Source organism: Scyliorhinus torazame, chromosome 3, assembly GCF_047496885.1.
Source record: "Scyliorhinus torazame isolate Kashiwa2021f chromosome 3, sScyTor2.1, whole genome shotgun sequence".
NCBI lineage: Eukaryota > Metazoa > Chordata > Chondrichthyes > Carcharhiniformes > Scyliorhinidae > Scyliorhinus > Scyliorhinus torazame.
The window spans coordinates 127,176,566-127,189,998 of record NC_092709.1 but is presented as its reverse complement, the minus strand read 5'-3'; the positions used below and the strand labels follow the sequence as shown (position 1 = coordinate 127,189,998).

Genomic DNA, 13,433 nt, shown 5'->3' with positions numbered 1-13,433 from the left:
TTGGAGATATTACATTTGGTTCCCTAATCTAAATCATTAATATGTATTGTGAATAGATGGGTTCCCAGCACTTATCCCTGCGGTACCCCACTAGTCACTGCCTGCCATTTGGAAAAGGACCCATTTATTCCTACTCTTTCCTGTCTGCCAACCAGTTTTCTATCAACTCAATACACTAGTCCCAATCCCATACCCTTCAATTTTACACATTAATCTCATGTGCGCCTTTGTCAAAAACCTTCTAAAAGTCCAAATAAACCACATCATTGGCTCCACTTCATTAACTCTACTAGTTACATCTTCAAAGAATTCCAATAGAACATACAGTGCAGAAGGAGGCCATTCGGCCCATTGAGTCTGCACCGACCCACTTAAGCACTCACTTCCATCCTATCCCCATAGCCCAATAACTTTCCTAACCTTTTTTTTGGTCACTAAGGGCAATTTATTACAGCCAATCCACCTAACCTGCACGTCTTTAGACTGTGGGAGGAAACCGGAGCACCCGGAGGAAACCACGCAGTCACGGGGAGAACGTGCAGACTCCGCAGACAGTGACCCAGCGGGGAATCGAACTTGGGACCCTGGCGTTGTGAAGCCACAGTGCTATCCACTTGTGCTACTGTGCTTCCCTTTCGTAAATCCATGCTGACTCAATCTGATTTTGCCACTGTTTTCTCTCTAACTCCCTTTTTAAATAGTGGGGTTATATTAGCTATTCTCCAATCTGTAGGAACTGTTCCAGACAGTTCTTGTAAGGTGATCACCAATGCAGACACTATTTCTATATCTCCTTTATATATTCTGAGATGTAGATTTATAGTGCCTCTTTCTTAAGTACTCAGGGTTGTCGGCGAGATGGCACCGAGCCTGTAAATATTTCAATGTCTGAGCCCAATTAAGTTTATGTTTGTTTGCAACAAACCAGCTCCTGCCTCAAGTTATCACAATGTAGCATAAGGGTCCGGCATAGAAGGGTTAATGTGGGACTGAGCACAGTACCGTTCACACTGTGACGTAAAGCAAGACATGACCCAAGTCTAGAGGGATGTCTTGCACTGGACAGTGATGTGTATAGAGGCAAGCATGGAGACAGCTCCTTGTTTAGGTCATAAACTACACGTATGCATATAATTATTACTAGTAGTTAATAAACACTTATTGTTAAACAATATAAGATTGCAAAACTTACTGAACGACACACAACATTGTATAACAGAAGCAAGAAGGGGAAAAGGCAGAGCAGTTTGGATAATGAAGCAGAGGATGCCACGATTAGAATTTGGGGATAGTACATAAAAGGAAAATTTAGAGACACTTTGAGCAGCATTTGCTTAGGGGCTGAGGTCAGAGGAGAAGCCCAGGTTGGAGAGAAGTTAGTCAGACCGGAGCTGGATCCAAAACCCCAGTATTGCAATTCTGTAGGATGTGGGTAGGCAAAGGACAGCAGAGCGCGCAGAGTTTGGGACAACAGAACAGAGGGAAAATTAAAGAGAAAGGAAGGATGGGCTAGACACAAGCAAATGGGCAACTGGGAATACAGACCTTCCCATAGTGCTCAATCACTACAAGTTTAAAATAAATGAATAAGGAACATGGTATAATGGCAACGACAAATTTAAAATAATAACTTGAAAAGTAACTACGCAAGGAGCCAAACTGCTCCAGAGAAATACAGCAACTGAACAGAGGCTGCAATGAAACTTCCTCCTCTTGCACCAAAAATGGCACAAACAGCATGACAGGCTTACACAGGAGAATTATCATCATCAATGCGGATACTTAAATTCATAAACTGTGGCAAACAATAGCTGTGTGCAGACAGGAGTGTGCACAGTTGCATTTTTTCTGAATGCATTACAGATAGCTAGGGATCTTGAAATAATATGGAATATTTTTTTTAATCTGAAAATACAAACCCAATTTTACTGCTCAAGTTATAGTACATTATAAAACTAGAACTGATAACAGCAGACCAGCCTGAAAATGAAAGCAAAAGAGTTACCTGCTGCACAATGCATCTTGGGTATTCTTCATGTGCTTCCCATTTAAAGCATCCATACTCAGAGTGTCGAGCCTAGAGGAACCATTGCTGAGTTGATCATTGCTTTCATACCCAGGTTCAATTCTCTGCACTTGACGGCTAGAGCTATGAACTTTTAAGTTTTCAGAGATATTATTTTTGTCTTTTTCCTGATTTGATTTTACACCAGCTTCCAAAGAACTCCCACTTCCTTGTTTGAGTTCATCTTCATATATAGTCAATAATCCTTTGGGCTTTCGCTTATCATTAAAGTTCAGACCTCTGCTGTGTAGTGGTTGGTCAGTAGAGCTTGATTTGTGCTTTGGACTCCCTTGCCTTTTGTTACCGTCCTCAAAAATACTGTCCACATTCAGTGTTTCCCGTGAGGGTTTCCAAACCTTACCCTTATTCCTATTTCTACTATTGCCTTTGTCCCTCGAATCTTGACTGCTATCAGTGTCATATCCAGTGAAGCTGCTGCTTTTGTTTTTATGGTGCATACCATCAGAAACATAAACTAATTTGCTTGATGTTGCCTTTGGCTGTGGAGTACTTCTACCGTCACTTGAAGGTCCTTTTCTGTGACCACTGTATATGTGCTGATCCCAGAAATGCTTCAGCCCATTTCCATGAGGTGGTGTTCCAGATTTTGAAGGAGACCTGTCCTCTGAAGAAATTAAATGAAATGGTCACAATGTGAGCAAAGAGCAGAATATTAAGAATTAATAGCATGAGTGTAAGAGGTCAGCATCATACATGTGCAATCTCAGTTACATAACAACTGATGTAAGGGGCGGGAGGCAGCACACCATTCACTGGCAGGGTTCTCTGCTCCTGCTGCTGTCAATGGGAATTCTCATTGAAGCCACCCCACGCCGCCAGGAAACACGCAGGCAGGGTTGCCATGCCGGCGGGACAAGAGAATCATGCCACCAGTGAACAGACGGAGAACTCCGGCCAAGATATATTTAGGAATTAGAGATTACTTGAATGCCATTCGATCCTGCCCTTTATGTCTAAAGTTCAATCCCCCATTAAAACCACTCTGCCGCTGCTAAATGTAGCAAATCCCTAATCTAAGAAATGGCTGATGAAATTCAACGTGGGCAAGTGCGAGGTCTTGCACTTTGGAAAAAAGAATAGAGGCATGGACTATTTTCTAAACGGTGACAAAATTCATAATGCTGAAGTGCAAAGGGACTTGGGAGTCCTAGTCCAGAATTCTCTAAAGGTAAACTTGCAGGTTGAGTCCGTAATTAAGAAAGCAAATGCAATGTTGTCATTCATCTCAAGAGGCTTGGAATATAAAAGCAGGGATGTACTTCTGAAGCTTTATAAAGCATTAGTTAGGCCCAATGTAGAATACTGTGAGCAATTTTGGGCCCCACACCTCAGGAAGGACATACTGGCACTGGAGCGGGTCCAGCGGAGATTCACACGGATGATCCCAGGAATGGTAGGCCTAACATACGATGAACGTCTGAGAATCCTGGGATTATATTCATTGGAGTTTAGGAGGTTGAGGGGAGATCTAATAGAAACTTACAAGATAATGAATGGCTTAGATGGGGTGGATGTAGGGAAGTTGTTTCCATTAGCAGGGGAGACTAGGGCCCGGGGGCACAGCCTTAGAATAAAAGGGAGTCACTTTAGAACAGAGATGAGGAGAAATTTCTTCAGCCAGAGAGTGGTGGGTCTGTGGAATTCATTGCCACAGAGGGCGGTGGAGGCCGGGACGTTGAGTGTCTTTAAGACAGAAGTTGATAAATTCTTGATTTCTCGAGGAATTAAGGGCTATGGAGAGAGAGCGGGTCAATGGAGTTGAAATCAGCCATGATTGAATGGTGGAGTGGACTCGATGGGCCGAATGGCCTTACTTCCGCTCCTATGTCTTATGGCTCTGCATTTATACAATCTACCACTTTAAAACTGCCTCCCAGGAAGCAACTCCCACTACAGCATTAAATCCTTTTCTACTTCTTTATTCTACAAACATACACTTCCAGAAGGCATTTGATAGTGTCTCTGAAGGACTTTATCAGTCAAGGTAGGTATTAGGCTGAGTGGCAGCAAACAGAGTAGGGATAGATATTTTAATTAGTAGGGTGCAATGAATGATGCTCTGCAAAAAACTGTGTTGTGGTCTCAACCACACAACACATTTATTAACTACTGCGATAAAGAAAAATAACATTTCTAAGATATTAAGTGTATCAGGCAACTTTGCTGATCTATTCTATCTCTGCTGGTTGGCAAGTCTCAGACAAGCAGCCATGGTCTAAAAATTGGAGCCAGACCTTTCAGGGGTGATATTAGGAAACACCACTACAAAGGATGGTGGAAATTTGGAACTCTTTTGAAATGGTAACTGATGCTAGATAAATGGGGCAGCACGGTAGCACAGTGGTTAGCACCGTGGCTTCACAGCGCCAGGGTCCCAGGTTCGATTCCCGGCTGGGTCACTGTCTGAGCCGAGTCTGCATCTTTTCCCTGTGTCTGCATGGATTTCCTCCGGGTGCTCCCTCGGTGTACCCGAACAGGTGCCGGAATGTGGTGACTAAGGGCTTTTCACAGTAACTTCATTGCAGTGTAAGCCTGCTTGTGACAATAAAGATTATTCTTTTAAAAATCGCTAATTTTAAAACAGTTTGATAGATTTTTGTTAACCAGGTGTACCACAGGATATGGGGGAAAAGGTGGTTACATGGAGTTCGGTCACAGATCAGCCATGATCTCACTGAATGGTGGGGGAGGATTCTGTGGTTAAGTGTCTTACTCCTGTTCTTATGTTTAAATTACAACAGTAATCATATATATCTCAGAAGCAAAATCAGATGTTTTGTACAAATAACCTTCCTGAGCTCAGCAGGTTGCCTGCCTCACAAATCCAAACAAAGCAGCATTGCAGTGATGCTCTAACATGGGACGTGGCCAGATAGAGCTAACCATAATATCACAATATCAACTTTTCTTATTGTGTTATTACCCCAAATAGTAAATACGCTGCAATAGATCAATCACACTGGGGGAGATGGGGAACAAGCAATGTATGTCAATCAGTCGCTATCAATAATTAATCAACCAGAAAGTCTGCAGATTCAGAAGCAGCATTCATATCCCAAAGAGCTGAACCTTCCTATTGGTGGAATCTGCTCCCCGCCACGAGGTTAAAATGCCTTAGTATGTCAGCTCAGTAAGATAATACTTTATAGGTTTAACTGTCTGCTGGCACCTTCAAATAATAATCTTTATTAATGTCACAAGTAGGCTTACATTAACACTGCAATGAAGTTACTGTGAAAATCCCCTCGTCGCCACATTCTGGTGCCCGTTCGGGTACACTGAGGGAGAATTCAGAATGTCCAATTCACCTAACCAGCACATATTTTGGGATTTGTGGGAGGAAACCGGAGCACCGGGGGGGGGGGGGGGGGAGGAGAAACACTTTACCGATCATCCATAACTCCCACTGAGCACTGAGGCCTCGGGCCACGCAGCTGAAGGCTATTGCCTTTTTGGAATTAACACATCCCAAATGGATCCCCATGGGTAGGTGTGCTATGGAGCATGTGAGGGATATTGCCTTGCAATCCCAATCAGACTGTGGTGCCTGGACACTGTGCCTAAACACTGCAGGAGGCAACACCACAGACACTTTGGCCAATGTCCGAACACCCAAGGGCTGGGCCCCAGCATGGAGACATTGCGGCCATCAAAGGGGGTGCGCGCCGGGGAGGGACATGCGCCCGATCCAGGTAACGTTACGTGTAAGTGTCTGGGATACAGAGGGTGGGGTCCAGTGAACAGGGCCTCCCGGTGCGTGGGAAGTGGTGTGCCAGGTGGGAGGTGGAGGGGTGGGGATGGACTGGAGGATCCCAGAGTGGAAAACACCACTGGTTGTCAGTCTCACACCCTCTCTCAATTACTTACAGATGTTAGGGCAGCATGGTGGCACAGTGGTTAGCACTGCTGCCTCAAGGCGCTGAGGATCCGTGTTTAATCCCGGCCCTAGGTCACTATCCGTGTGCAGTTTGCACACCCTCCACGTGTCTGTGGGTCTCATCCCACAACCCAAAAAGATGTGCAGGGTAGGTGGATTGGCCATGCTAAATTGCACCTTAATTGGAAAAAAATATTAGGGTACTCTAAATTTATTTTAAAAAACAATTTGAAGACGCCACTCAGTGAAACAAAGTTACTTCCACATTAATTCCTTTGTTAAAGCAACTGCTTTACACAGGTGCAAACTCTTCATGCTATAGCAGATCCAAATTATTAGTAACTCACAAACCACCCACCACCTTAAATATTATGCTTTCACAGAATGAGAATATTCACCATATTTTATTGGAGTACATAACACAGTAGGTAAAAATGAACAGATCCATAAAATCCAACAAAATGCGTATGAAAATATTAACCTCTCTGTCTGCTGAAGTCAGCTCTTCTTGTTGGTTTATCATTTTCAATTTGCTGGGGATGTGCTGAGTTCCTCTCATTGTGTGGCTTTTGAGCACGCTCTTTTGAACGGTCTCGCAATCGAAAAGGATTTTCATCAGGAAAAACTTTAACTGTGAAAAACAAAAGTGTACTTTTTTGTTCAATAGCTTTCATGCAGCAAAAGTAAAACTGAAGAACTCTTCCCTGCATCCAAAAATATTGTTGTTGAATTTCCATTTGTTTTCATTGTCAGAAGTTAAAGGGTATAAAAACACAGGCATTTAAAACAAAGATTTTGTACATGAACTGTGATTAATTTAAGGTTCATAATGTCCCAGATTTATGACCAACAAATAACACAATTGGCAACTTTTTAATCATTCGCTGCACATTTTCTGTTAAACTCTTTGAATTTGGCACTTTATTTTCGCTGAGAAGTTCGCAATGAGTAGGAAGTGAAGAAGGCAGGGTTCATCATGTCCAAGAGTAATAGAATGTGTTATTACTAAATACAAGTCACACACCACAATTAATTTGCAATAACTTTGATTCTCTGATTGTTCTGTCATCACTCCATAGAAAGCTGTGCATATACCAAAAATGAATTCCTAAACTTAACTTTTCCAGAGTCAGCTTAAAATAAAAATGTGTACTTCATGAGGAAATCAGGCACATAAAGCTGGGGTTAGTGGGATCTGCTTTTTATTCTACTCAATTGAATTCCTCTTCATTCTGTATAACAAAGATTTAGACATGGAGCCCACAATACTGGTTTGATAGTATAGACCTCGAATATTGTTGAGAAGAGAGACATGTTGCTGAAGCTTTTCACCTTGCACTCATTAAGACAAATGTAAAAATGAAAAATTTCAAACAATCACAACAATGGGCGGCATGGAGGTGAGCACTGTTGTCTCACAGCGCCAGAGACCCGGGTTCGATTCCGATCTTGGGTGACTGTGTGGAGCTTGCACAATTATCCTGTTTGTACGTTCTGCCTGTGTCTGTGTGGGTTTTCTCCGGGTGTTCCAGTTTCCTCCCACAGTCCAAAAATGTGCAGGTTGAATGGATTGGCAATGCTAAATTGCCCATGTGTGGGGTTACTGAGAGGGTGAGAGATTGGGTATAGGTGGGTGCTCTTTCAGAGGGTCAGTACAGACTTGATGGGTCGAATGGTCTTCTGCACAGTAGGAATCTATGAATTTATACTACAAAAGAAGGGTGCTGATTGGTTGACGGGTCGACCCTCATTAGCCATGGAGAAGACAAAAAAAGTCGCAAGACGTGAATAGATTCCTTTTGTTTGCAAGTGTGAGAGTCATAAAAAGAATATGTTCAAGTCTTGCACCATTTTTTAATTACCTGGAAGGACGGGGAGCCTATTGTTCCTGATTGCTTTCTCCACGGAAATGCTTCAGCAAATCAGAATTCACCTGCCAATCACCCAGCACCCTTTTCTCCTGTAATGTAAGTGGTTGTGATCATTTGAAATTTGGCATTTGTGTTTGTCCTGCTGAGTGCAAGAAAAAAAACATATCTCTCTTCAGCAATATACGCAGAATACTAAAATATTAAGTGCTAGGATACCGGACCAGACGGGCAGCATGGTGGTGCAGTGGCTCGCACTGCTGCCTCACGGCTCCGAGGTTCCAGGTTCGATCCCAGCTCTGGGTCACTGTCAGTGTGGAGTTCGCACATTCTCCCCGTGTTTGCGTGGGGTTTTCCCCCACAACCCAAATATGTGCAGGATAGGTGAATTGGCCATGCTAAATTGACCCTTAATTGGAAAAAATGAATTGGGCACTCTAAATTTTAAAGAAAGGATACCAGACGAGAACTCCAAAGGATACCGGACGAGAGCTCCAAACAATTTTAAAAAAAATTTCCAAACTGAAAGGAAAAAATACTTCACCTCAAGAGTGAAGACTCTGACCAATAGATGTCTTTTATGTTCAACAAACTTGAATTTAAGCACAGAATTAACCATATTATCAAAGAAATAGCTTGACAATCAGTTAACAGTTATTAAACACAAAATACTTCAACACACTATCTATACCTACTACTAACTCCAATTCAGCAACCCAATACAACTCAAATGCTACTTATAAACAAAGTTAACAAAATAGGTTTACTTGCTTAGCGGTGTAGAAACTTCTGGAGAGAGTTCCTTTCAAGAGCAGATGCAGCACACTTCTGCTCAACCTAATGGCATTTGGCAAAACTGCTGTTCAACTAAAAAACCAATGTTAAGACTGCAAAACTACAGACAGACCTGGCTCCTCCCATTAATTACATTGTCTGTTTCCCATTAAGTTCCATGACATGCTCAGCTAGGGCTAAACACCAACCCGCAACCCCCCCCCCCCACCCAGCATTACATTATCTCCACTCCAGGGAATCTCAACTAGAGGCTGGTTTAGCACACTGGGCTAAATCGCTGGCTTTTAAAGCAGACCAAACAGGCCAGCATCAAGATGGCGCCGGAGCGAGGCGACTCTCTGCGAGCTCTCCCCAACAGATCCACATTTTACTTAATTTATACTCGTTCTAATCTTCTTATAATTAATTCTAAAACTAACATTATTACTAACCTCTCTCTTTTATCTTCTCTTGCAGGCTTGAACATCCTCCGAGGCCCGTGGAGACCTTTTGACCTGACCCGACCTGACCTTTACGACCTGGAAGTGGATCAGGCCCAAACCGGAAGTGAAGCCCCGACCTCGATTTGTAGCCGACCCGGACATCGGTGCTCCCAACTCGCCCTAACTACCGACGCCAGCCCCCGGATCACCTTGCCCAGTCCCCGGAGCTCCCAACCAGACTCCCGACGGCAAGACCCGGCCCAACGCGACCCCCAGCGACCCGACACGGAGAGGCCCGCCCAACAACCCGACCTACCTGGTCATGGAAGAAAGACCATACTTCAAGATCCGACCCCAGGAGCACCCAGGGAGGGAACAGACCACAGGACCCAGCCCAGCCTGCCTCAGGAAGCCCCTGCCCACGACCCAGGACCCCCGAAACAGCGGAGACCCCGCGCGGGGACCCGAACGTGCTGCAAGGTATTCCGCAGAACGCCAGGACCAACCCGGATCGCAAACATGCCCCCCGAGCAACCCCTCTACCTCAACCAGTGCCCGGGACCCTTCCAGACGCGACCCCACTTATGTAAACAGCACCCTGGTCCCCGCCAGCGCCCTGGACCCCGCCAGACGCAACCACCTACCTTCCACAAGAGCTGACATCTGCCATCGGATCCCAGGATCATCCAACAGCAGCCGCCGACCGAGGAAGCGAGGGAAACGTGGCGGTCTGCAGGTTAGACTGAAGCAACGCGGTTTCAAGACCCCTCACCCCAGCATACTCCTGGCAAACGTCTAAGCGATCAAAAACAAGCTGGATGAACTTAACACCAGACTTACCTCTCAGAGGGAAGTAAGAGACTGCTGCGTGCTCTGTTTCACAGAGACATGGCTCACCCCCACCTCACTGGACTTCTCAATTCAACAGGCGGACCACACGGCATCATCAGGCAAAGCGAAGGGTGGAGGGGTGTGCCTCCTCATCAACTCAGCCTGGTGCTTGGATATGGCGACCCTGGCGACCTACTGCTCCCCGGACCTGGAATACCTGACCGTGAAGTGCCGTCCATACTATCTTCCACGCGAGTTCACTTCAGCCATTATCACAGCGGTCTACATCCCACCCCAGGCAGAAGTGAGGAAGGCGAACTATACACAGTTATAAACAACTATGAAACAGAGCACCCGGAGGCCTTGCTCATCGTGGCCGGAGACTTCAACAAGGCCAACCTCAAGAGTGTACTGCCAAAATTCTACCAACTCTTGACCACTGCTACTCAAAAATCAAGGGCGCCTATCGTTCCATCCCCCGACCACACTTTGGGAAATCAGACCATAAGACGGTGCTCCTTCTCCTGGCATACAAACAGAAACTCAAGCGGGAGAATCCAGCTAAGAAGGCAGTGCTGGTCCGAGGAGACAGAAGAGCTCTTATGTGACTGCTTAGAGACAGTGGACTGGCCCATATTTAAGAACTCAGCGACCAACTTAAATGAGTATGCCACCACCGTCACAGACTTCATCAGCAAATGTGTGGACGACTGCGTGCCAAAGAAAGCAGTGCGTACGTTCCCCAACCGGAAACTATGGCTCAATCGCGAGATTGACTCCCTACTGAAGGACAGATCTGAGGCGTTCAAGACAGACGATCCTGACCTATACAAGAAAGCCAGGTACGACCTCCGCAAAGCCATCAGAGATGCCAAGAGAGAATATCAAACCAAGCTAGAGTCACAGACAGACTCTCGACGGTTCTGGTAAGGACTAAACAACATAACGGGCTACAAAGCGAAGTCGAACAGTATCGCTGGCAGCAGCGCACCCCTCCCCGATGAACTCAATGCATTCTATGCTCGGTTCGAGAAGGTAACCAACAATCCGCTGTTGAGTGCCCCAGCAGCCCATAATTCACCAGTACCCACCATCACAGCTTCCGAAGTCAGACCGGCCTTCCTGAAAATGAACCCTCGGAAAGCGACGGGCCTGGACGGGATCCCTGGTCGTGCACTCGGAGCCTGCGCGGACCAGCTGGCAGATGTATTCGCGGACATCTTTAACCTGTCTCTACTCCACTCTGAGGTCCCCACCTGCTTCAAGAAGACCACCATCATACCGGCACCAAAGAAGAACCAGGCAACGTGCCTCAATGACTACCGTCCAGTGGCCCTGACTTCAGTCGGAATGAAGTGCTTCGAAAGGTTGATCATGAAGCGCATCACCTCCATCCTCCCAGAACACTGCAATTCGCATACCGCTGCAACCGGTCCACATCAGATGCCATTTACCTGGCCCTACACTCATCCCTAGAGCATCTCGAAAACAAGGACTCCTACATCAGACTCCTATTTATTGACTACAGCTCCGCCTTCAACACCATAAACCCAGCCAAGCTCATATCAAAGCTCAAAAACCTAGGACTTGGCTCCCCACTCTGCAACTGGATCCTCGATTTTCTGACCAACAGACCACAATCAATAAGAATGAACAACAACACCTCCTCCACAATAGTCCTCAACACCGGGGCCCTGCAAGGCTGCGTACTTAGCCCCCTACTCTACTCCCTGTACACACACGACTGCGTGGCAAAATTTGGTTCCAACTCCATCTACAAGTTTGCTGACGATACGACCATAGTGTGCCGGATCTCGAATAACGACGTGTCAGAATACAGGCGGGAGATAGAGAACCTAGTGGAGTGGTGTAGCGACAACAAACTCTCCCTCAATGCCAGCAAAACTAAAGAGCTGGTAATTGACTTCAGGAAGCAAAGTACTGTACACACCCCTGTCAGCATCAACGGGGCCGAGGTGGAGATGGTTAGCAGTTTCAAATTCCTAGGGGTGCACATCTCCAAAAATCTGTCCTGGTCCACCCATGTCGACGCTACCACCAAGAAAGCACAACAGCGCCTATACTTCCTCAGGAAACTAAGGAAATTCGGCATGTCCACATTAACCCTTACCAACTTTTACAGATGCATCATAGAAAGCATCCTATTGGGCTGCATCACAGCCTGGTATGGCAACCGCTCGGCCCAGGACCGCAAGAAACTTCAAAGAGTCGTGAACACCGCCCAGTCCATCACACGAACCTGCCTCCCATCCATTGACTCCATCTACACCTCCCGCTGCCTGGGGAAAGTGGGCAGCATAATCAAAGATCCCTCCCACCCGGCTTACTCACTCTTCCAACTTCTTCCATCGGGCAGGAGACACAGAAGTCTGAGAACACACACAGACTCAAAAACAGCTTCTTCCCCACTGTCACCAGACTCCTAACTGATCCTCTTATGGACTGACCTCATTAACACTACACCTTGTATGCTTCATCCGATGCCAGTGCTTATGTAGTTACATTGTATATGTTGTGTTGCCCTATTATGTATTTTCTTTCATTCCCTTTTCTTTCCATGTATTTAATGATCTGTTAAGCTGCTCGCAGAAAAATACTTTTCACTGTACCTCGGTACACGTGACAATAAACAAATCCAATCCAATCCAAGCGGCATGGTTCAATTCCTGTACCAGCCTCCCCTAACAGGCGCTGGAATGTGGCGACTAGGGGCTTTTCACAATAACTTCATTGAAGCCTACTTGTGACAATAAGCAAATTTCATTTAATTTCATTTCTAATCAAAACACAATTCCAACAGCCCTTTATCCGTAACCAAGTGGTTAAAAATCAATAATTACCTCACTCTTTTATGACTTCTAAATTACAGCTTTAGCAGACAGTCTGGGTACCTTAACATAGGTTCTTTACTCACATTACTGCAACAAATATATGCCTTAACCCAAGCTTTGAAAAACATTATTGCAACAGATTTAAAATCTATGTAACTATTCATCACAGAAGGCATAGTGGAAAAAAATTAAGAAAATGAAAAGGGCGATGGTGGCTTAGTTGCTTGATTAGTAGTCCAACGGCCCAAGCTAATGCTCTGAGGAAATGGGTTCAAATCTCACCATGGAGCAGGTGGAATTTAAAAATTCAATGAATAAAATCCGGAATTGAACTATTGACTACAGCTCCGTTCACTAATGCGGACTATGAAACTTACAATTGTCATAGAACAAAACATTTGGTTCATAAATGTCCTTTAGGGAAGGAAATTGGTTATCCTTACCCGGTCTTGCCTAAGTGTGAGTCCAGACTCACAGCAAGGCAGCTGACTCTTAACTGCCATCTGAAATAGTTTAGCAAGTCACTTGGTCCAAAAGAAAATTAGGGGTCGGCAAAAATTCTGGTCTGGCTAGCGACACCCACATTCCATGAATGGATTTTAAAATGGGCAAAAATAGAGATGAAATTCATTATTTTATCAAAATGTGCTGCTTCAAATGACCGGAGTGATCATTACGATTTGAATGGAAATCAGTTTGAGT

General features: G+C 45.2%; 1 protein-coding gene across 2 annotated transcripts in view; it reads right to left on the bottom strand.

Moving 5' to 3' along the window:
• LOC140408670 (inactive ubiquitin carboxyl-terminal hydrolase 53-like) overlaps positions 1-13,433 on the bottom strand; it is a 212,925-nt gene that overhangs the window by 74,200 nt on the left and 125,292 nt on the right. For both annotated transcript variants that reach the window (XM_072496188.1, XM_072496187.1), the window contains 2 exons: positions 6,445-6,594; positions 2,006-2,690 (listed from right to left, as the gene is read on the bottom strand). In XM_072496188.1, coding sequence (XP_072352289.1) covers positions 2,006-2,690; positions 6,445-6,594 — 835 coding nt within the window. The remainder of the gene's footprint in view (positions 1-2,005; positions 2,691-6,444; positions 6,595-13,433) is intronic.